Source organism: Armigeres subalbatus, chromosome 3 (assembly GCF_024139115.2).
Source record: "Armigeres subalbatus isolate Guangzhou_Male chromosome 3, GZ_Asu_2, whole genome shotgun sequence".
NCBI lineage: Eukaryota > Metazoa > Arthropoda > Insecta > Diptera > Culicidae > Armigeres > Armigeres subalbatus.
In genome coordinates, this window is record NC_085141.1 from 86144328 (window position 1) to 86169954 (window position 25627).

Below are 25627 nucleotides of genomic sequence, written 5' to 3' on the forward strand. Positions count from 1 at the left end.
ACAAGTCGTTACCAAATCTTACCAGCACTGGCGACCGGAAGGGCAGCATAACCAGACTTGATTACGGTGGTGCTTGCAACCGGAGCGACGTATCCTGCCGGATGGTGGTAGCCTGCCAGGGCACCGTTGTAGCCAAGATGGGCACTATCGTATCCAAGACCGGACAAGCCATACCCTAGGCCGACTCCTCGTTTCTCGGGCCTCTTGCTGACCGTGCTGTCCGCAAGTGACGCGACGATGGAAGGGGCGGAATCTTCTTCCGGAACAGCATAGACTGCAGCGGCACAGAAAGTGGAGAATGTGATGATTGCCTGAAATGGAAACGAGAAAAGTATTCATATCTAAGTTGAAGCGTAATTCAATTTATGTGAGATCTTTGTATATATAAATGTCGTTATGCCCTCGTTGCGCGGTGCAAGTGTGCTGATAAAAATGGTTAAAACTTCATTCGTAATTCCCCCATTTGGCCGAAGGCTACTAGGTCAAAAGTTGTTTAACCAAATATGTCATTTTCCCGAAAGACATTCGGCTATTTTCAGCCGAATTGACTGGATACAAAAATGTCGTTCGGCCGAACAGTCGTGTGGTCGAAAAAGCCGTTTGACCGAAATGGTAGTTTGGCAGAAGGGGCCTTTTGGGCAAACGGCGGAATCGGCCTGCGAGTAACATCTTATAAAATTATTTCACGGTGCGGTTTGAGATGTCCAAGAAATCCTCCAACTCCAAACTGGGAGCCGTCGCAGAAGGGTCGTCAGACGACGCACCAGGTAACGCTGTCGCTGCTGAGGTTGCAGCCCCAACAACGCAGGTACATTCGAACCCATCTGATGTTCAATTACTAACTACATGAACCGCGCAGTACCGGAGCATATCCGAAGAAGCATAGCACCGCAGTAATCGTAGAGAAGCAGTCAGTTCCAATCGCTTAGGAAGTGAAACGAAATCCAATTCGCGAAGTACGAAGGAAACATAATTTCCATTGTCGGTAAGGTCGTGAGCTGATGGTGATGGATGGAGGCAGTGGTACCACTATGAGTGCGTAAATGCTTCTGGCGAAGTAACGAACAAAGTTTGGATATGTCCGATCTGTACGACAACAGAAGTTTAGTTGAAGAAGACGTTAATGGACGAGCATCGGATAACTCGAGGCAGCCACAGGAGCAGCCAGCTCTGAGTCTAACTTCTATTAATAACCGACCATCGACAATTTCCCCGGGAATCGACCATCAAACATCCCTTCGATTAATCCAGGAACGTTGGTAGTCGGTGATCAATTCGTTCTCGGACAAGATCAACTCCGCTTCATCGACTACCTATGTATATATGCACCAACTGACGAAACAGTGTGCATCCTGAATCGAAACCTAATTGCTGCGCGCCAAGTGGTCTCTAAGGATTTACCAGAGTTCAACGGGGACCCGGAAGATTGGACACAATTCTTTTCGGCATTCAAATCTTCAACCCAAATGTGCGGGTTCTCGAATGAAGAAAACATGTTGCGTCTCTGGAAGTACTTGAAGGGAAAGGCATTAAAAGCTGTGAGGTGGCGACAGCTCCATCCTTCTAACGTGGTTGGAGTGATGTTGGAGAATGCTTTACGGGAGACCCAGGCCATCATCCAGGTCATAATTCGGAAGGTTCGATCATAACCTCCACCAAATATGGAAAAGCTAGAGACCGTCATGAATTTCGCACTCACAGTAGAGAACCTTGTCGCTATGATCCAAGCGTGCGAGGTTGACGACTTTGTTTACAATACTTCGCTAAGGTACGATCTGGTTGAAAGACTTCCAATTCCATCGTCAGTCAAGATTAGAGATGGTCGGGTTTCGGGTTTTTAAACCAACAATGTCGGGTTCGGGTCGGGTTCGGGTTTGTGAGATGATAAAATGTCGGGTCTGGGTCGGGTACGAGGTTTGAGAAATGAAGTAATGAAATTTTTTTATTCGTTTCTGATTAATTCAAGGCTTGTTCGTTGTTTGGGTGTAAAGAGAAATATAAAATATCTAGTTTAAGTTTTCCGCCAAAAAATTAATTCGAGTCCAGCTCGGGTTTAAGGCTGCAAAAATTGTCGGGTACGGGTCGGGTTCGGGCTTGATAAGATTTTTCATCCCGGGTTCGGGTCGGGTCCGGGTTTGAAACGAATTTCTAAATCGGGTTCGGGTTTACAAAATGTGAAACCCGACCATCTCTACTCAAGATGGACTGGGCCCAATATTCACGTGAAATGCCGAATCCAACCCTCATTGATTTCAGCGCATGGCTGTACATCACCGCTGAGGATGCTAGCACAGTCATGAGCTACAGCAGCAGCAGTGAGCAGTGGAGTCGGCAAGGCAAGAAAGATGGGTTTCTGAATTTTAATTTCTAGTGTAGGTCTGAACATGTAATAGTAAGCTATGATTCTAGAATGCATCTAAGCAACACTTAATAAATAGAAAAGTCATTCTTGCCCCAACCGTACTTATGGACAGATATTTTATTTGTTTGCAGACCCAGAATTGACCAAGATTCAAACCTTACAATCTGCCGACGAGGTGGAAGGAAAAGGTTGTTTTTTTTTTTTTTAAATAGGTAGGAGAACAGACGGCTTTGGCAGGTTTTGTTCAATTATTGTCAGGGGGGTTTTTGTCGACCGAATTTTATGAAATTTGACCACAATATTCTTTGATATGCAAAGAATGTTTGGGCCAAATTTGAGCATAATCAGTCATAAAAAAACCCCCTGCCAATAATAGAACAAAACCTGCCAAAGCCGTCATTACCCCTATATATATTTCAATGTTTGGATTATGCATTTAAAATTAAGAAAAAATGGTTTGTATGGAGCTTCTACCATTATGGTAGCGTTCGGATCTTGGATCCAAAGAATGGAGACTCTACCGGTTTGGTAGCGATCGAAATTGGAATTTAAACAACGGAGATTCTATCTTTGTGATAGCGGTCGGATTTTGGATCCACATGAAGTTTCTACTTTAGTAGCGAACGTATTATTTTTTAGTATCTACCTGGAAGTAGAAGAAAAATCTGTTGTGTTGTAGCTATGGCAATGGTCATTATAATTAGTCGAATTTGTGTGATGCAATACAATTATCAACAACACTTAATGTAATAATTCATAACACAACTTACAGATGGAAATGGAAATGCGAGCTATTCCACCATTTTGCTGTGAACAAATTGAGCGTTCACGATTGGCTAGAGCGTGAAAGTCATTGAAATGTGGCCTCGAATGCTATTTTGAAGCACACGGTGTACAGGACCAGAAGATCATGAGAGCTAAACTGTTGTATCTTGGAGGTCCGCAGCTGCAACGAGTTTTTGCTAATTTGCCCGACAGAGAGAAGTTTCCGTTGGTTTCCCTTGAAAAACATTGGTACGATCTTGCGGTGGAGAAATTGGATGATTTCTTCAAACCAGTACGACAAGACACGCTTGAGAGGCATCGCTTACGTGAAATGCGACAGAAAAAGGACGAACGGTTTGCACAATTTGTTTTGCGTTTAAGACAACAAGTTTCTGAATGTGAGTTTGATAAATATTCGACTGAAATTTCGAAGGTATTGGTACTAAATTCTCAATGCATAATTTATATGTTCCTAGTAATTTTATTGCATTTTAAAGGTTTTAACTGAAATTACGCTAATTGACATCATTGCGCAAGGTTGCAAGTCTAATGAACTGCGTAGTCGTATTTTAAAGGAGGATCAAACACTATCACAGATAGAGGCTTTGGGTGCTATGATAGAGAGCGTGGAGGAACAAGTGAAGGGTTTGTCTAATGTTGAACCGCCAGGAGAGAGTGTTTATCGTATTGAAGGACAAATAGCTAGTGGATCAAGTATGGCTCCAAGCAACAACCGTATTGTGACCGAAAACAATCAAATTCAGCGGAATGGAATGAAAATAATGTTTCAGCTGTGGAAGGCATGGTCATTCTTCAAATTCTCCGCATTGCCCTGCGCGAAATCAAGAATGTAGGAATGCAGGATGCGAGGTCATTTTGAGACAGTGTGTCGAAAAGACAAGAAACGTGTTCCGTCTTATCAAAAGGATCTCAAAACATCGAAGAAAGTGCGGCTTGTTGAATCTACTGAAACGAAATCTGAATCGCATACCGAAGCAACTGATTCGGATAAAACATATTACGCTTTTTACTCCGGAAATAAGTCGAATATTATCACGTGTTGCGTTGGTGGTGTGAACCAGGATATGCTAGTGGATTCAGGAGCCGATTGTAATTTGATTACACCAGAAGTTTGGAATAAGTTGAAAAACGCTGGCGTCAAGATTCATTCGTCCGTGAAGGGATGTGCTCGGAAACTCAAGGCATACGGAAACGAGAGATTGTTGGATGTAACAGGAACATTTGTTGCTGACATTTGCGTAGGTCGTAGAAGTGTTAAGGCTGAATTTTTCGTTGCTAATGGTGGACAACAATGTTTGTTGGGAGACGAGATATCGAAGCAGTTGGGTATATTGAAAGTTGGAGTTGACGTCAATCAGGTCACAAAAGCCATGAAATCATTTTCGAAAATATCTAGAATACAAGTACAAATTTTCACTGATCCCGAAGTCAAACCCGTTTTTCAACCGTTGAGGAGAATTCCAATACCGTTAGAAGCTGCTGTGAAAACAAAACTTGTACAGTTACTATCGAGGGACATTATAGAAGTCAAGACTGGACCAACGAGCTGGGTATTACCATTAGTAGTCGTGGGAAAAACGAATGGTGATGTTAGACTTTGTTTGGATTTGCGTCGAGGTAATGAAGCGGTATTAAGGGAACGCCATCCGATGCCTGTAGTAGATGAGTATTTGGCACGTTTAGGTCGAAAAATGATACGAAGTAAATTAGATATTAGAGAAGCATTTTTGCAAGTGGTGCTTGAAACGGAATCAAGAGATGTAACAACTTTCATAACAAGTCTTGGTCTGTTCAGACTCAAACGACTGCCATTTGGGTTGGTAACTGCTCCAGAAGCATTCCAACGTATTATGGATGAAGTACTTACTGGCTGTGAAGGCACCTATTGGTATTTAGACGATATTATCATTGAAGGTGCGACTGTAGAAGAGCATGATAGTCGTTTGAATGGGGTAGCCTAATTTACTTTTATATTGTTGTTTGAAATAAATTTTATTTAGCATAAATTAAATAATCCTATTTGGTATTATTTAGGTTCTCAATCGTTTTAAGAAACGTAATGTGGAATTGAACTGGGATAAATGCATATTCAAAGTCAAAGAGCTAGACTTTCTTAAACATATCATCACGGCTGATGGTATTCAACCGTCTAAAGTTAAGACAGATGCTGTTCTTTCATTTCGCGAGCCAAAGAATGAAGCTGAAGTACGAAGTTTTCTGGGCCTCGCCAATTATATGAATAAATTTATTCGAAATTTAGCATCAATTGAGGAACCGCTCCGGAAATTAACAAAAAAAGGCGTACCTTTTGAATGGACACCACGACATACGGAATCATTTGAAGAAATTAGGAAAGCTATGAGTGAAGCAGCACAATTGGGATATTATGATGTGAGCCATCGAACAGCTGTACAGCAGACGCCAATTCGGTGGGTCTAGTTGCTATATTTACTCAGTATGATAATCAAGGAATAATGCGTATTATAAGTTATGCTTCGAAATCCTTGACCGATACAGAATCGCGCTACTGCCAAACGGAAAAAGAAGCGCTTGCTCTAGTCTGGGCTGTTGAAAGGTTTCAAGTATATTTATTGGAAAGGTCTTTCGATTTAATTACAGATTGCAAAGCACTGCAATTCCTGTTTACTCCTAGATCAAAACCATGTGCTAGAATAGAAAGATGGGTGCTGCGGTTACAAGCTTTTGAATATAATATTGTTCATATTTCTGGTGAAAACAACGTAGCTGATGCACTGTCTAGACTAGCGGTTCTAGTTCCCAAGCCTTTTGATAGCAGCGAAGAAATGATAATCCGAGAAATAGTAGAAACTGCAGCAAATTCAATTGCATTGAGTTGGGAAGAAATAAAAGCGGCATCTTTTGCGGATGAAGAGATTCAAAATGTACTGAGAATGATAAGAATAAATGGATTTGAAGAACTGCCTTTAGCATACAAAGTCATTGCAAAGGAATTATGTCAAGTCGGAGAAGTTTTGCTCCGTACAGATCAATTGATAATCCCTCAGCAGCTTCGAAAAAGAGTACTGGAAATAGCTCATGATGGCCATCCTGGTAGCAGAATGATGAAGACCCATTTGCGTACGAATGTTTGGTGGCCAAAACTAGATCAAGATGTTGAAAAATTCGTGAAGGATTGCAGAGGTTGGTGTTTGGTGTCTGCCCCTGACGCACCGGAACCAATGGTAAGGAAAGAAATGCCGTCCATGGGAAGATGTCGCGATAGATTTTCTTGAGCCGTTACCAGATGGTCAGTATTTATTTGTGGTAGTTGACTTTTATAGTCGATATATTGAAGTGAAGGAAATGTCGACTATAACTGCCACAGATGTAATTGAAGAACTTTGCGTTATCTGCAGTCGTTACGGAATTCCTATTTCAATTAGAGCAGACAATGGACCGCAACTGCGGGAAACGTGTAATGAGTTGAAAAGTTTTTGCATCGAGAATGGTATCGAATTGGTCAATACGATACGATACCGTATTGGCCTCAACAAAACGGAGAAGTAGAGCGACAAAACATGTTCCGTGTGTTCGGTGAGAGCTGTTTTTGAGCATTGTTGGATCATTGCATGGTCGGTGTGAGTGTAGCCTAGTTTCCGCAATCGATTAATCTGATTGATATTAGATTGGTGTCCACTTAATCTTTTCTTCAACTTGTTTGTAGTCATTCCTATATATGTGTGTTGACAATCATTGCATGGTATTTGGTATACTACATTGTGTTGCAACATTGGATCCAATGGATCTTTAACTTTCGTGTGTAGCTGACTGACTGTGTTGACCTTTCGATGTGCTATTTGTATTAAGGGATATTCCTGGTGGAGGCATTTGGCTATTTTTTGACTGAGTTGTGGTATATAAGGAAGACTAACATATTGTATTATTCTGTTCTCTTGATTCTGCTGTCCTGTTGTTGATCGTTGGCTGTATTGATGTCCAGTTTGTGCTGACAGATGATCTATGGCTGGTGTGGTAGTGATGGAGACGGATGGTTGGCTATTTTGTTGTCCAGCTTGTGCTGACAAGTGATCGGCTGCTGATGTAGTAGTGGTGGAGTTGGTGGCGGTGGTGGAGGTTGGAATTGTGGGGTCGACAGGTGGGTTGTTTCCAGACGTGGCTGCTGCATCCATTGGTGGTTGTAGTGCACGGTAGAAGATGCGGTTGATGAGACTGGGTGGGTAGTTGTTTTTTCGTAGATTGATGTTTACTGATGAATGACTACAAACAAGTTGAAGAAAAGATTAAGTGGACACCAATCTAATATCAATCAGATTAATCGATTGCGGAAACTAGGCTACACTCACACCGACCATGCAATGATCCAACAATGCTCAAAAACAGCTCTCACCGAACACACGGTACGAGAAGACCATAATTTTAACATACAGGGAACCAAAATTATAGATCGGACATATAATAGAGCAACACTACCGCTACTGGAATGCTTCCATATATACAACACACCCCAAACAGTAAATCACCGAACGGATGTTGAAGGACTCAGCACAATATACTCTGGATTACTACGAACGATCGCATCAAAACAAAACCGACAAATCCAAACGAAACCATCTCCTCAAGAATCAACCACTCTGGACCCGACCAACTCATCATCGGTAGAATAACATAAATAATAAAATAAATATGACACAGACACTACAACAGAAAGCATGACACAAACACATAAACTTCCTACCAAATAGGAGAGCTGACTCAAATCTTATCTCTAAAATAACACGAATACTAGTATGCAGTGTCTGGCCACCATGTTTGTGTTTGGTGAAGTGGCAAATAATAATTTAGTGAATTACACCCTCAAACCATACCCACAAATATCCATCACAAGGTATTTACAAAAAATGATAACCCATATGCTTCCAACACACAAAATAACAGACACGTATTACAGCTCTAGCTCCAAAACCATTCCCCCGACAATTAAACGCCCAGCAATAGGCGATAGACACATAGCGGCACCCCTATAGTAAGATTTTTCTATTAAAAATGTATGCCAACATAAAATTAAATATTTAAATAAAAATCTTGTAGACCTCCCTGAAGAAGGCCCAAACCAAGGGTCGAAACGTCGGATGTTGTAGAATCACTCCGCTTTATAAATTCTATGACCAGAAAAGCCAAAACAGAGGGATTTTTCGTTATCTACCCTGGTCGTTCCTAATATAAATAGTCGGAATTAATGTTTGGAAGTCGTATTCGAAGTAAATTACCACAAGTACCCGTGTATCAATTAAAAGATGAGGAAGTTAGAGATATGGATCGTTTGCAAAAAGAAAAAGGAAAAGAGTATAGTGACAGAAAACGAAAAGCTAATCACAGCAAGATTGATATTGGAGATAAAGTATAAGGGTGGTTCAAAAAATCGATTTTGCTCCACAGTACTCATCTGATTCTTTGCCATGTTCTGAGTGTCCTCTGAAAATTTGAGCTCATTTAGATTTAAACTGATTTAGCACAAGCCGTTTCAAGTTTGCATGCAAATTAGTATGGGGAAATTTATTTTTTCATTATGCTGTTAATGACGTTTCCCCATTAAGCGCAGGTTAAAAGAAAACCTACATAGCTAAAAGGGATACTCAACAGCTTTCACCCAATGAAAACCGCATGTTGATTAATCGTCACAATAATTAGTAATCAATTTTAAGACAGGTTGCGAATCTTTAGTCATGATCGTTAAACTTCTTTGAGGGCATCACTGAAATGTGCAGTGCAACATAGTAGCCTGAATTTGTGTGTGCTATCTTTCGCGCCACGAGCAGCAATGTTGCCTGGTTAGAAGTTACAGAATTAGCTCCAGAAAACAACGGTATAGATTAAATTCGATTACTAATTATAGGAACGATTAATTGAGATGCGGTTTTCACTGAGTGAAAGCTGTTGAGTATTCCTTTTAGCTATGTAGGTTTCCTTTTAACATGCGCTTGATGGGGAAGCGTCATTAACAGTATAATGAAAAAATAAATTTCCCCATACTAATTTGCATGCAAACTTAAAACGGCTTGTGCTAAATCAGTTTTAATCCAAATGAGCTCAAATTTTTAGAAGATACTGAAAATATTATAAATAATCAGATGAGCGCTATGGAGCGAAATCGATTTTTTGAACCACCCTAATAAAGTATTGATGAGGCCCTCCTTAGCCGTGCGGTAAGACGCGCGGCTACAAAGCAAGACCATGCTGAGGGTGGCTGGGTTCGATTCCCGGTGCCGGTCTAGGCAATTTTCGGATTGGAAATTGTCTCGACTTCCTTGGGCATAAAAGTATCATCGTGTTAACCTCATGATATACGAATGCAAAAATGGTAACTTGGCTTAGAAACCTCGCAGTTAATAACTGTGGAAGTGCTTAATGAACACTAAGCTGCGATGCGGCTGTGTCCCAGTGTGGGGATGTAATGCAATAAATTAAAACTGGGAAGGAATATCGACGAAATGTGGCCCATCTTAAGAGAATAGGAAATGAGGATGAGAATGAAAAAGGATTGGTGTTACAAGATGTTGAAGAAGAAGATTCTAGCAAAAGAATACGTAAAGAGCCACAGCATTTCAAGGATTATGTACCGTATTAACAATTGTTAGTTTGCTTTAAAATATAATTTGTTGATCGTTCGATTCTTTTTTTTAATAAAAATAAGGGGAAATTGTAGGTCTGAACATGTAATAGTAAGCTATGATTTTAGAATGCATCTAAGCAACACTTAATAAACAGAAAAGTCATTCTTGCCCCAACCGTACTTATGGACAGATGTTTTATTTGTATGCAGACCCAGAATTGACCAAGATTCAAACCTTACACCTAGTCGGAGTCAACGGTTCCCGAAACATCTAAGACAAAATAGCCTGGTGTGTTTTCCAAAGAACAATGCGTGGTATGCAAAGAAAGTTGCTCTTCAGTTGCTAAGTGCAAACAATTCGCAGAATTCAACTACGATTCTAAGTGTGCAACGGTGCAAGGGTGTACGCTGTGTCGGAAATGCTTGTGTAAGCAGTCGAAGCCGTGTGGGACGAACGGATGTGAGTTTCTTCACCATCCTCTGTTACACAATGCCAAAAGGCATGAAACTCCAAAGCCTTCTCCGCGGACAGCAGTGACTACCAACATTTCACAACCAGATATGAGGAGAACAGATCTCAGCTGTAATGTTCACCAAGGGCAATCAGAGATCTTATTCAGAATAGTTCAGTCATGCTGTACGGAACAATGAAAGCGATACGCACCCACGCTGATGATGGGTCTGAACTAACGCTGATAGAGTTGGGACTATCCGATGAGGTGTGACAAAGTCGTTGTGTCTGAGATGGACCGGCGGTACGCAGAAGTTAGAGCAAGAATCACAGCAGATCAACTTTCAGATCTCTGGCGTACACAATTCTACCAAGTATGAGCTGTCAGGTGTCTGTACGATAATTTTCGTTAGATAGCCTCGGGTGGTAAAACTAGACAAGCTTCTAATCTTGCATCAGGACCAACGAGCACAAGCGCTCCTGGAAACAAAAACTCGATATGTGGGTGACCGATATGAATCCGGTCTTCTATAGAAGTACGACGAAGTTCGTCTTCCAGATAATAGAGCGATGGGGCTGAATCGCGCTGAAGGCGAAGATTAATAACCATGTCAGCAAGGGCTACGTACGCGAATTATCGGAAGAAGAACTGCGATTTTCCCAGTGGTTAATCCTAACAAACCATCAAAGATAAGGCTAGTGTGGGATGCTGCAGCTACTGTCCATGGTGTGTCTCTCAACACGTTTCTACTAAAAGGCCCTAATCAGCTAACATCCCTACTCTACGTGCTGGTGCCGTTTCGAGAGTTCCGAACAGCAGTGGGTGGTGATATCCACGAGATGTTTCACAAGATAAGAATACGAGAAAAAGGTCAATATTGCCAGTGAGTATCCAAGCCAAGTGTCGGTACATGTGATGTCGTTTGGGGCGTGCTGTTCGCATAGTATTAGTTAAAACATTAACACTTAACAATATAAGCGAGCAAATCCGGAAGCAGCCAACGCAATCGTCAAACGAGTGTTTGTCGAGTCTACAGAAGAAGCAATACAGCTTGTAAGAGCTGTCAAAAGAATCGACGCATTCCCTGGTTTTGAAATGAGAAACTGGACTTTAAACTGTCGGAAAGTTTTGGCTGCTGTTAGTAAAGAAACGACGAATGAGAAGAATCTTGATATCGGCGAAGAAAGTACCACTAAAAAGGTCCTAGGCATGTGGTGGGATACATCGAAGGATTGCTTCACGTATAAGATCTCCAGAAGATACGATGAGGAGCTGATATCTGGAAACCGTCAATCAACAACACTTCTCACTCTTCTTTTATTACTTCTCATTTCTCATTGATCGCTCGTACTTTGCACATTTCTTAGTGAGGAGTGAAAAGTGAGAACGGTTGACGTCGCTAACCACACGGCAATGACGCACATATGGATTGACCGCTAATTTGCTTATTTGAGCATATCCAAAAGGATTGTGAAGCGATTCCAGGAATCTTCATCGACAGCCTGAGGGAGTCTCTGCCTGGGAGAAAAATATTTGTTTTGTAAAAAAAAATTAATATATGTTCTTGAATCTAGTTTGATCTCTTTTATTTATGCATTTTCCCACTAATAACTTAAATTCTCTTTTAGAAAAAAAATATCTCTGCAAAAATGGCATTGAAAGTCGCCACAGGATTAATGAAAAATGTATTAGAGAATTTATGAAAATTGTTGGAAATTTGATATCTAGTCAATGCTTTCACTCTAAATTTGTTTTCTTATGCTCTGTAAAACAAATCAAATTTTTGTGGGGCCCTCCTTAGCCGTGCGGTAAGACGCGCGGCTACAAAGCAAGACCATGCTGAAGGTGGCTGGGTTCGATTCCCGGTGCCGGTCTAGGCAATTTTCGGATTGGAAATTGTCTCGACTTCCCTGGGCATAAAAGTATCATCGTGTCAGCCTCATGATATACGAATGCAAAAATGGGTAACCTGGCTTAGAAACCTCGCATTAATATCTGTGGAAGTGCTTAATCAACATTAAGCTGAGAGGCGGCTCTGTCCCAGTATGGGGATGTATTGCCAATAAGAAGAAGAAACAAATAATTTTTTTTAAACAGTTGTAATTTGCGTTGGTTGGTTGGTTTTCTGGAAAAACACGATGGAACACATAGGCTCATTGATTCCCAAAGCGTTTTTATTGAGCTATGCAAATTAAAACGATTTTTCGAATTTGTTCTATATACCGTACACAAACAAGCATTCCTAGTACTTTATTAGAACCCAGTGCTGAAAAAACAAACGTTTTGCAACTAGGTAGATAGTTGCACAAACTACTATTAGAATAAAGCAGTATTTTGACACCAGATGGTTGCCTAGCAACGAATATTAACTTCATCGCTTTGCCCTTGAATTGATTCCATCTTATTCGGAACACAAACCCAACCCTGATTGCTACCTTCATGTCTCTTCAAAGAAACTGCATCAATAGAGATGTTCCATCGGTTCATCGTACCGCATGTGAGTAATCCCGCAACAAAGTACCTGAGTACCAAGCAGAAAGAACCAAAATGCAACGAATGCGGCACTTCTACAGCTCGGAATGTGCTCTTGTGTATGATACGATCCGCACCCATCAGATAGTGTCTTCCAAAGAAACACTCAGTGTGAGATTACATTCCTTCGCACCCACTTGGAAAGGCACCCGGCCAGGTCTGTCTTGAGCAAGCATCAGATTGCATTTTCTTTGAATCGAACCAAACAATCGAACAACAAACAAACTACAACCAGCCAACAGTTAGCAGCTCATTGCATATGGGAATCTGGGTCACCGTGCAGCACCAGCTTGCAGAGATGTCTTGCTTCATTCAATCATGATTCGATGGAATACCTAATCATTTGATAAGAAAATGGAATGCATTTGAAATTCTCACCAAATATAGAAGACTTTATTCGGTATTGTTAGCATTGCTTATCGAGTAGCTCAAATTGGGTTTACTGCTCAAAATAGTTGATTCAGTGGGAAACAGGGCATAGACATGATACAATTATTTCGTTTTATGTCGGCTAAAGACTAACAAACGTCTTTTAAAACATGACTAGTGAACATGGATCTAACGGAATGAAGCTGGTTTTCACGTACTATCACAAGTCAAAGTTTTGAATAAATGAAATTATCGAATATGTGTTTCATTGATCAAACTGCATCTGATATTTCGTCCGTATTAAAGTGACGAACCAAGCTCGAACAACCAAAAAACACAATAAATGTACCAGCTGGACAGTATCCAATCAGTCTTCTTATTTGCGTCTGCCACAGAATTGACGCGTACACATTTGGTATTTGTATTTGCTTTAGTCCTGCTTCAAATCCAATTCAAAAAATGTCCTGCACTTCTAGATTCAGACCAGGAACAGGAAAAATTAACAAACCGCATTGGATTTTGTTTGTTAGAATTGACATTGCATCACAAGCGGAGAGTGAGTGACAGTCGTATGGCAGCAACCAGCCGGGGCCAGTCATGCTTTTCCGTACTCGTCAGATAGTCAAGTTTGTAATTTAGTCACAATACTGTTTTGCTTCAACTCAAATCCATCTGATGCCTAGAATGATGGCATTCGGTTCAAAATAAATGATGAGAAATGAATTTTTCAGCATCCGTGCAAATGGCACTTGCCGGCAGATGGATGCCTCTTTTGCTATCCTTACGGTACCGCAATTCGGAAGTGATAATAAAACGGTCCTATGAAGTGAAAATGTTTCTTTCTGGGATAGGCTGTAGTTCGGAAAACATGGTTTCTTGTGTTCAATTATTTCAAACCCCAAATAGTGTCTAAGTTTGTTAAAATCGACAAATGTTTCGGTGACAATTTCAGGATCATTTAGAGATAGACGTATTTCCACTTCAATAGTAGCCGCATTATGTTGTAGTGGATGGTTCTGCTTCAATCTCGCCCATGTTGAATTCTTCGCTTCCACTAACTGCTAACTGCTCATGGGGCCCTCCTTAGTCGTGCGGTAAGACGCGCGGCTACAAAGCAAGACCATGCTGAGAGTGGCTGGATTCGATTCCCGGTGCCGGTCTAGGAAATTTTCGGATTAGAAATTGTCTCGACTTGACTGGGCATAAAAGTATCATCGTGCTAGCCTCATGATATACGAATGCAAAAATGGTAACCTGGCTTAGAAACCTCGCAGTTAATAACTGTGGAAGTGCTTAATGAACACTAAGCTGCGAGGCGGCTCTGTCCCAGTGTGGGGATGTAATGCCAATAAGAAGAAGAAGAACTGCTCACATGCACCGCCATACCAGTCGTTTCTCTAATCCGGGCGAGTTCAGTGACTATGCTGTGCAACCAATATAATGGGATCGTATGTCTCCCCATCCTGTCTCTCTCGATTAGACCGTGGTCGATTTGGTTTTCCGTTTCACGATTAGGCGATTTTCATGAGGACTTGTAAATATTCTTGCGGGGGAAGAAGGTGTTGCGGGTGTTTTGGATTACCATTTTGCGCCAGCCTATACATCGTAGGCCGTTGTCATTCGATACGGTGAGCATGATTCTTGCCATGTTATGTTAATATTCTGATAAACGCTTCCCGGGTAGAACCCATGTACAGAATAACAAAACATGATATGGACTTGTTTGTCCATATCTCATTTTGCTATCTGAATCTGATCAACATTTGATTTTATTGAGCTATTTTCGCCTACTCGGATTGTTGTGGAATGCTTTCTCGGCAACAGATTCATTACAAACAAAAGCGAGTCCCGATTTCTTTATACTACATATCTGATAAATTAATTAATATAATAATAATAATATAATAAATTATCTATTAAATAAATAATGTTTCGATTATCTTCTCACTATGAAAATTACAAATTTTAAACAAAGCTTGAATAAAACGTTTCACACTAAATCACTTAAGAGACCTTCACAGTAGGACATCCTAAACCTAGCAGCCTCACCCACCATGGATTTCTATAGAGCAAGTGGCTGGTCAAATCATTTCTATTCCCTGTGGTTCTGTTTGGAAAAGGAATCAAATTATTTAGAATCAAATCTTTAATGAAGAGCATTGATCAGATTGTTTTACGTTTACAAGATGATGGATTAAATTTTTTAACCAGAAGCATATGATGCCATCAATGCAGCAAATAGATGAACAAAAGATCCGTTCCGTCCTCTTTTATCCATTGTCTGATTTCCATTTCGTATTTGAGTAATTGAACAGCATCTGCCTACTTCAACAACAAATAATCAAACGAGGCTCCTAAATCAATTGGGTCCTAGAGCTCTAGCTCGTTTGTGATTGCAAACGATAGTGCATCGGTCAAGAATACTTGAACCGATACTATATAAATTCTGGTAAAAGTCTAAATAAGTGAACATGATATTTTTGTGTGAGACTGAAATTTTCGAGGTCCACCCCCATTTTTGGCCTTCATACAACAATAGTTTGAATTCAAAATGATATTGAAATTTGACCTTACTGTTAAGTGGAACCGCATGCAGAGCAAGACTACAGCCAGGGTGGTGGCTAACTACATATATACATACATACAGATCAAAATAGTCGAGGGAGCATTTTCCATCTATTTTTAAATATCAGTTTGAACCAAATATCAGATTATAAAACTATCACCACAGACAAACAGACAGTTTTCTTTTGTTCAAAATAGCGCTCTTGAGAGCAACAGATTCAATAATTCGCATTTCCCATCACTAGCAGCGACATAACCGAAATCAAAATCATACGAGCAAATGTCACCTGAGTGTCACATAGCTGACGACAGTCACTCGATGAATTACCGTCAAATCGCTGAGGTCACCACCTTAGTGAAAAAGTGTCGATCCATTGACGGCCATTGAATATTCGGCAATCAACATGGGGTTCTTTTGTACTTTGAAATAGGGGTCAACTGGATGCTCTCGACTATTTGGATTTAGCCCCGGTTCAAACTGGCCCCTCTTAGAAATGACAATTTTACGGTTTTTGGAAAAACGGGCAGTTTTGCCATATTTCCGTCTCAAAAGTAAAATATTTAAAAATTCTGCCCAAATTCATCATTTTGGGAGATACATAAACTTTATAAATTGCCAATTTTTGCCTTTTTCATATACAAAGTATACGTGAGCAAAAAAAAATTCAAACAAATTAATATTGTAAAACACGTTTTGTCATCTTCTCTTTCTTTTTATTGGCAGCATTACATCACCCATTAGGACATTACCGTCTCGCAGCTTAGTTCAGTGAGCACTGTCACAATTGATAACTACGAGGTTTCGAAGCCGAGTTACCTTTTTTCCATCTGTATATCATGATGCTAACACGATGATACATTTATGCCCAGGGAAGTCGAAAAAATGTCCGAACCAAACTTAGGCCGGACGGGGAATCGAACCCATAGCTGTCTTTTGTATGGTTATACTTTATAGCCCTGACTAATAAATTACTTTAAAAAATCTTTAGAAAATGCCTCCAAAAATTCTTTCGCAAGTTCATCCAGACATTACTTCAATCAAAAATTCCCCAAGGTATTCCTTCGAAAATTCTTCCAGGAATTCCTTCGGAAAATTCTCCGTAAATGAATCCGAATTTTTTTTTTCAAAATGGGCATTCTAAAAATTGTTTTGTAATTTACCTCACACACTTAATTTTTTTTACCGGGATCTCAGCTAAATGTTGAACTCTTACCGAGATTCGCACAGCCGTGCCCCAGCAAACATGTTTTTTGCCGAGATTTCTGTCAAAGTTGCTGAACATCAGCAAAAAAAATTGCCGAAACCCAGCTAACAAACCTCATTTTTGACGTAACATCAGTTTTTTATTTGCTCCGGCTGTGCGGATTTCGCCAAGCTGCAGAAATAAAAACCGAGTGTGCAGGAATTCCTTTAGGGTTTCCTTCGCAAAATACGTTGGAGATTTCGTCAGATATTATTTTAAATTCTTTTTCGAGAATTCGATCGATTGTAATTAGGTAACTTCTTTGGGAGAACTTTAGTAAACTTCTCAAGGAATTGTTTGGGACTTCCTTCGGGAACTCCTTCAGAGCTTCGTACGAATATTCCTTCAGAAAATCGTTTGACGATTCATTTGCAAATTATTTTACGAGTTCATTTAAATTTTTCCTCAGAAATGTTTAATGGAATTCCTTTAAAAATTCGTTCGGAAATACAGCTGGTGCAAAGCAAAAGTATCAAACTGCTAATGTCGCTCCAGTTCGTGTGCCCAACATCTAATTTGCTTAAACATAGCAGCATAGGTACTATCAAACCGAAGTTGTTTTGTTGATGCAACCAATCATACACTACAACATGATGAATAGCATAGGCCAAGTCATTAAGAATGAAGCAAAATAATTTGAAATTGCAAAATAATTTGAATGGTTGTAGCACCACTAGCGTTCTAGTACACATGTTTCTACTGGAAATACCTTCTGAAAATTCTTCGGGTTTCTTTTGATTTCTAGGGGATTTTTTAGGAATTCTTTAAAGTTTTTTTTTACGAAACTTACGAAGCACCTTAAGGAATTTCTTAGGACATTCCTCAGAAAATTCCTTTAGAGATTTCTTCGGAAGTTCCTTTACATTTTTTATAAATTCCTTCAGGATTTGTTTTTGGAAATTATTTTTGGAATTCCTATTATAATAAAGGATCCTAACTAAACATGAGGATATTCTCTCTATTTGTTTTTAAAGTTCCTTCAGTAACTTCTTCGGAAATTTCTTCAGACATTTTTAGAGAATTTCTTTTGGCATCTCTTCCAAACATTTTTTTAAACGTTGGGAAAGTCGTTAAAAAATCAACGTAATTGTTTTCGAAATTCCTTCGAGAATAATGGATTCATTTTGGAGAATAAAATTCATTTTGAAGTCCTTCTGAGGAGTTCTTTGAAAATTCTTTTAGGAATTCGTTCGAGAACACCTTTAAAATTCCTTTGAAAATCCTTTTAGGAATTCCTTTCGAAGATCCATTCGGAATTCCATCGTGTGGGGTACGAGTAAATTACATTCGGCGTGTATTTGAAGGTATACCCCTAGTATGTAAGCAGATGAATTAACATGGATTCATTTACCCGTTCAATGATTGCCTTATGCACGATTCATCGACGGTTGTCGATCAGCGCATAGCAAGCCATGACTCTTCCTCTTTCTAAAACTGACGGTGGCACGCGACGGACGTATACAGCGACGGCTACAGAAGATTTCGGATCCTGCTGGCATTGGCGGATTCCACACATCGGGAATTCTTTCGAACATTCCTTCAACAAAAATCTTTCACAAATCCCTTTAGATTTTTTAGAAATTCCCTTCATGTTCTCCTTCGAGAATTCCTTATAGAATCCTTTCGAAAATTCCTCCTGAACTTGCTTTGGAAATTTCTCCAGGAATTCTTTCTAGGAGTCATTTAAAAAAATTTCCCCAGGAATAATTTAGGAAATTATGCTTATAATTCCTATGGACACTCCCTCAGTGTATCCCTTGGGGAAATCATCTGAAAATTTCTTTGCAAATTGATCCAGAAATTTCTCCGGAAGTTCTTCCAGGAACTGTCCTGAAAAATCTTTGGAAATTTTATATTTTTAATACATTCCGAAGGGATTTCCGAGGGAATTCTCAAAAGAATTTACAAAGTAAAAACTAATTGAATTATTCGAATAAGTTCACTGCTTTCTATAGGAATTGCTTCGAGAATTATCCAGGAATTCCTTTGAAGCTGGTAAACTTTTTGTCCATAGATCGGATCAACGATCCACGTTTGAAATTTACCTGATTATGTCAAAAACTCTCTAATAATTCCATGATTAGGGGAAAACAGTCCAAAATGCACCCCTTAAGCTTTTTCGATGTTTTCGCCCATATAAACAAAAATATCCAACCATTTCAACGTATATGTGCAAAATTTACAAACCCAGCTACATTTCACAATGATCTCTTATTCAAAACAATAAGGTTTTCATGACTTTCTAACGCATTTAAAAAATGTTTGAAAAATAGGCCTGGGGCAAAACGCCCGAATCGAATGGTGGTCTAAAATGACTCAATTGCATGTAAAATGATGGTGAACGCATGGCTGTTTGTTTTTTTCTTAATGGATTGAGCTACAATCTTACGGATGTGGTAGAAGAATAGCAAATCGTTAAATTTGAGTGAATATAAAGGGTTTTTGCTATTTTTTCCAATGGGGCTCAATGAGGGATAACTAATTATGAATGGTAATGGTAATATTCGTTCATAAATGTACTACAACAGATTATTTGAGTGAGGTCATTTTGCCCCAGGGGTGCATTTTGCACCGTTCTCCCCTACTTAGTTTCCAGGTTGTATAGACCAATGCATAATGACGTAGGTTGACAGTTCACAGAGCTTGTTTACAGGGACTTAGTCTCTGGAGCAGCTTCCGGAAAAACTGTTTTGCGATTAATTAAGAATATGGATGTCTGCTGTGGTGGATTTATAATAGGAATCAAAGCATATCACTAGCATATTCGGATAAAAATGGTTTTGAACGAACATTACGGATTTTCATTTCCATCTGATCGATTTTAATTCTAACACCCTGTGAACAAGCTCTTACTTACTTACTTATGGATCCTGTACACCTCCGGTGGTGCAAAGGGCCGACTTGAAAGATCTCCATCCTGAGCGATGCCCGGCTATCGCTTTAACCTGTTGCCAGGTTAGATTTCGGTCGACTTCTTTTATTTCTTTATTGAGGCTTCTGCGCCATGAGCCTCTGGGTCTGCCTCTGCTGCGATGTCCCGCTGGGTTCCAGTCTAATGCTTGCTTACAGATTTCGTTTCCGCCCCTACGTAGAGTGTGGCCCACCCAGCCCCACTTCCGATCCCGAATTTCTGTTGTTATCGGCCTCTGGTGACAACGACGATGGAGCTCGTTGTTTGAGATCCAGTTGTGAGGCCACCAGGCCCGAATTATATACCGCAGGCATCTGTTAATGAACACCTGCAGCCGTTGAGTGTTCTCCACTGATACACACCATGTTTCGCTAGCGTATAACAGCACAGATTTCACGTTAGAGTTGAAAATTCGTATTTTGGTGCGTTCACTTATCTGCCTGTTTTTCCAGATATTTCTTAAACTCGCAAAGGCAGCCCTTGCTTTCTTGATCCGTGCGCCTATGTCGATCTTGGTACCGCCGTCTGACGCCATTTGGCTACCAAGATATTGGAAGCTTTCAACATTCTCCACTGGTTGCCCGGCTACTGTGAAACTGGAAGGAGTCACCGTGTTTACATCCAACGATTTGGTTTTGTTGACGTTGATGACTAAACCTTCCGAGGAGGAGCGATCGGCAAGGTCGTTGAGCTTACTCTGCATATCAGAGCGCCGTTGCGCGAGTAGTGCAACGTCATCCGCCAATTCGAAGTCGTTTAGGTGCTCCATGGTTATAGGCTGCCATAACAGCCCGCGGTTTGGTTCACGGTCAATCGCATCTACCAGAATCTCATCGATTACGATGAGGAACAGTAACGGTGATAGAATACATCCTTGCCTCACACCAGCTACGACCCGGATAGGGTCGGACAGGACCCCATTGTGCAGCACTCTACACGAAAAGGCCTCGTACTGTGCTTCGATGAGGCCGATGATTTTCTCAGGAACCCCATTGTGTCTCAGGGCGTCCCACATATTCTCGTGATTGAGACGGTCGAAAGCTTTTTCGTAGTCAATGAATACCAAGTAAAGGGACTCTTGGAATTCGTTGACCTGCTCCAGAATAATGCGGAGCGTGACAATATGGTCCACACAGGATCTTCCGGCACGGAATCCGGCTTGCTGCCGCCGGAGAGTCGCATCGATCTTCTCCTGAATCCGGGCTAGGATAATTTTGCACAGAACTTTGAGAACGGTACACAGCAACATAATGCCTCGCCAGTTATCGCATACAGTCAGGTCACCCTTTTGGGCACCTTCACTAAGATACCTTGCATCCAGTCGACCGGGAAAGTTGCGGTGTCCCAGATATTACGAAATAAACGATGCAGTAGTTGAGCGGATGTCATGGGGTCAGCTTTGAGCATCTCGGCTGATATGCGGTCGACCCTTGGGCTTTATTCGATTTCATGCTTTGGATGGCTGTTTGAATCTCTAGCAGTGATGGAGCTTCGGTATTGACACGTGTTATACGTCGGATCCTAGGCAGATCATGCCGAGGTGGTGATGGCCTGGTTGGCACTTGAAAAAGTTGTTCGAAGTGCTCGAACCAGCGTTTCAGCTGGTCAGTTGGGTCGGTCAATAACTGATCATTCGCGTCTTTCACAGGCATCGTTGCATTCATCTTCGCCCCGCTTAAGCGTCGTGAGATATCGTAGAGGAGGCGAATGTCCCCGGTTGCGGCGGCTCTCTCTCCTTCGTCGGCCAGAGAGTCTGCCCACGCTCGCTTGTCCCGTCGACATGAGCGTTTTACTTCCTTCTCAAGAGCCGCGTATCGTTGACGGGCTAAGACTTTGGCTCCTCTGGTTTTCGATCGCTCTATCGCGGCTTTGGCTTCTCTTCGCTCCTCTATCTTTCTCCAGGTCTCATCGGTGATCCATTGTTTTCTCTGGGTGCGTAGTTCGCCCAGATTGTTCTCGCTGGTGGCGATGAAGGCATTCTTGATGGCGGTCTTCCACGCTGCCACCTTCCGGAATATCTGCAGCACGCGTCTCCAGTTCTTCAACGAAGGACCGTTTCACCGTGGCATCTTCCAGTCGGCGTGTGTTGAATCGTCGTCCAACTCTTTCCTCCTGTCGACGAATCCGCGCAATGCGCAGGCGTATTTCGCCGATGAGGAGGTGATGATCAGACGCGATATCGGCACTACGTTTATTCCGTACATCAAGAAGGCTCCGTTTCCATTTTCGGCTGATGCAGATGTGGTCGATTTGATTTTCTGTAAAGCCGTCACGGGAGACCCACGTCGACCGGTCCACCGGTCGATGAGGGAAGAGCGATCCCCCGATCACCATGTCGTTATTACCACAAAATTCTGCGAACAGCTCTCCGTTTTCGCTCATTTCTCCGAGACCATGGCGTCCCATAATGCGCTCATGGTTCGAGTTGTCGGATCCGATCTTCGCATTGAAGTCGCCCAAACAGATCTTGATATCACCCTTATTTATTTATCATCAGGCTAAGGCCGGAGTGGCCTGTGCTGCACATAAAAGACTTCTCCATTCAGCTCGGTTCATGGCTGCACTTCGCCAACCACGCAGTCTGCGGAGGGTCCGCAAGTCGTCCTCCACCTGATCGATCCACCTTGCCCGCTGTGCACCTCGCCTCCTTGTTCCCGTCGGATCGTTGTCGAGAACCATTTTCACCGGATTACTGTCCGACATTCTGGCTACGTGCCCGGCCCACCGCAGTCTTCCGATTTTCGCGGTGTGAACGATGGATGGTTCTCCCAACAGCTGATGCAACTCGTGGTTCATTCGCCTCCTCCACGTACCGTCCGCCATCTGCAACCCACCATAGATGGTACGCAACACTTTCCTTTCGAAAACTCCGAGTGCGCGTTGGTCCTCCACGAGCATCGTCCAGGTCTCGTGTCCGTAGAGGACTACCGGTCTAATGAGCGTTTTGTAGATTGTCAGTTTGGTACGGCGGCGAACTCTATTCGATCGAAGCGTCTTGCGGAGTCCAAAGTACGAACGATTTCCAGCCACTATGCGTCTCCGAATTTCTCTGCTGGTATCGTTATCGGCAGTCACCAGTGAGCCCAAGTACACGAATTCTTCAACCACCTCGATTTCGTCACCACCGATATCACCCTTCGGAATTCTATCTACGACGGCATTGAGTTGACTGCAGAAGTTCTCTTTGTCTTGCAGATCGGCAGCATCGGTTGGCGCATAACATTGGATTATAGTAAGGTTTCGGACCCGTGTTCTAAATCTGGCAACGATTATCCTTTCACTTATAGGTTCCCACTTCATAAGCGCAGAGTGTGCCTGAGCGCTTAGTAGGAAGCCAACTCCGCGATGCCGGGGAGCGTGTTCACCTCGTAAACCAGAGTATAGCAGAACTTGTCCCGACGGCGTTCTGTGTTCTCCAAAGTTTGGCCAACGGACTTCACTCAGTCCCAGGATCTCAAGCTTCATGCGGCGTGCCTCATTGGCAAGTTGTACCACTTTATCCTGCTGGGCTAGGGTTAAAACGTTCCATGTTCCTATTCGTGTCCGTTGTTTCGCGCTAAGAGTCGTCGCCGTAAAATCAGTCCGTATTCTTTCATTATCGGATTCTCGAACAAATTGATGTTTCGGGAACAGTAGGTTGTTGGCCCAAGGTTCCCTATCCACCGGGATGGGGCTGCCATCTTAGGTATAGCTTCCGGGGATAGCATTTCATACTCAGCCGCTGGATGCCAGAACAGACGCTGTTGGAGCCGCACCTCCTTGGTGAACAGACGCTCGATCAGTCGGGTCAAATTTGTTTAAAGTCCCACCCAACACCAGGACTAGGCTAGTGCGCTTTGAGCGGCACACGGTCGCTTTGATAGGGCCTGCTTGGGGACACATGCAGCTTTTGACGTAGGACTACGTCTGTGTTTTCTATATTGGGGTACACTTTACGATTGCAAAAATCGGGGACCGTCACGAAAATATGATAGACTTTAAACTTTAATATCTCAGCCGTTTTTCGATGGATTTTCAATTTTTTTGGACCATTCGATCAAGGATGAGTCAACGCTTCTTTGTATTTATTTGAAAATACTGATTTTTAACTATTTATTATCGATAATTGATAAAAAGTTAAGAAATAGGTAAACTGGATCACGTACATGCATCACTAGCACAGACATCAAAAATCAATCACTTGCGGGTTTGGATCTAATCCTCAGTTTGAACAAGATTTTACGCATAGCAGACGCATCAAAGCGATCGTAGCGGAGCGGACACAGCATCACGGAGGCGCTAATAACATTTTCAAAGAAAATCCATCGCATTGATGGTGGTGCTCGATGTGTTGCTGCAGATCATTCAACCTCAACGAACCAGAATTTCATATGAAGAAAAGGTGACCATAAAAATAGCACTGTGGCAATCCCGCACCGCCAGTACCGATACTGAAAATTTATTACAAATTGTGGTGTCAGTTAGTTGGAAAGGAACATTGAGAAATGAAAAATGGTTCTTCCCAGGACCAACATTTTAAGGAAAGAAAGAGTTAATTGCGAAAATGGATTGCTTCGGTGGCATCGGGTTTGGCGTGGTAGCTTGGTTGCTGTTAGTGATCCCCTCCATTCAAATTTACGGCATCATCTCCCTCCGCTGCGCTATCAAATTTGTTAGTTACGATTGAGTTTAGCACTTTGAAGAAAGTTCATGTCGGATTGCCGGATCAACCTTCTTTTGTATAAAGATCTTTTTGGAGGACCTTTTTGAAAATGGCCGAAATAAAGGAGAAATAAGCAGAATCAGAAATGGCGTGAAACCAAACGCAAATAGGGTAAGACGGTATAATGCGCCCCACCTGGCCAAAACGCCCCCTTTTGATTTCTAGAAAACTATAACTAATTAAGGGTCAAAATCAGTTGGTACCTATCAGTATTTGTAAACCCATCATATTATGTGAATGTGGAAGTATTTTTGTATTACACAATGAAAATAATAGTAAAATACAAAAAGTTACAGTTTTGATGAAACTTTTCATGTTTGTTTGCTCAACATTCTGGAGCGACTCTGGCATACTGTCCGCAAAACTTGCACTGGAACACTCAGTTGGGCATCAAAATTTCTTTTGTCAGTGGTTAATATTATATAAAATTGCTTCCATCTTCAAAAATGTAACGATTTTCGAAAACATTTTTCACTGGCCAAAACGCCCCAGTGTAGGCAGGACGATATGCCCTTACCAACTGGACACAAGCGCAGCGAGCATGCAGCAGTTGCTTCCGAATTGTATGGAGAATATTGAAACTCACACCTGCTTGAATGGACCTATGTTGGTTTTTTAATGTCAAACTCATAAGGATTTGTAGCCTTTTTATTATGGGATTGATAAAATACTAATGAAGGGTTTTTAAACGTCTTTGGTTGAGGTGGGGCGTATTGCCCAGGCACTTTTTAAAATTCATTTTTTCACGACTTTTCAAACAAGCTTTATTACGTGTTATCTGTAATATCACAGAGAACAGACGTTGAAGCTGCACTCGCCATGTTGTGATAACTTTGTACTGTTCATTTTGGAATAACTTTGGAATGTCGCCGTTATCCCGTGCAGGATCAGCGCTAGCGGCATTAAAAAATGCCACTGTGCGCTATAGCCGTTGTGTCGTTGTGCATGCAAGAGCATACCAGCGCCATCGTGTTGTCAAAATGAGATTGTGAGTTGCAATGTCGACGTCGATGGCGTTGAGGTTCGGTGTGTTTGGTTACACATGTTTTGCAATAAATTTTGTTCGAGCTTCCATGTCTGTTCTCTGTGGTAATATGTATATATGACTACTC

At 41.6% G+C, this 25627-nt stretch overlaps 1 protein-coding gene across 1 annotated transcript in view; it reads right to left on the bottom strand.

The window, feature by feature from the left end:
- LOC134220355 (shematrin-like protein 2) overlaps positions 1-25627 on the bottom strand; it is a 31849-nt gene that overhangs the window by 435 nt on the left and 5787 nt on the right. The window contains exon 2 of the mRNA XM_062699401.1: positions 23-311. Coding sequence (XP_062555385.1) covers positions 23-311 — 289 coding nt within the window. The remainder of the gene's footprint in view (positions 1-22; positions 312-25627) is intronic.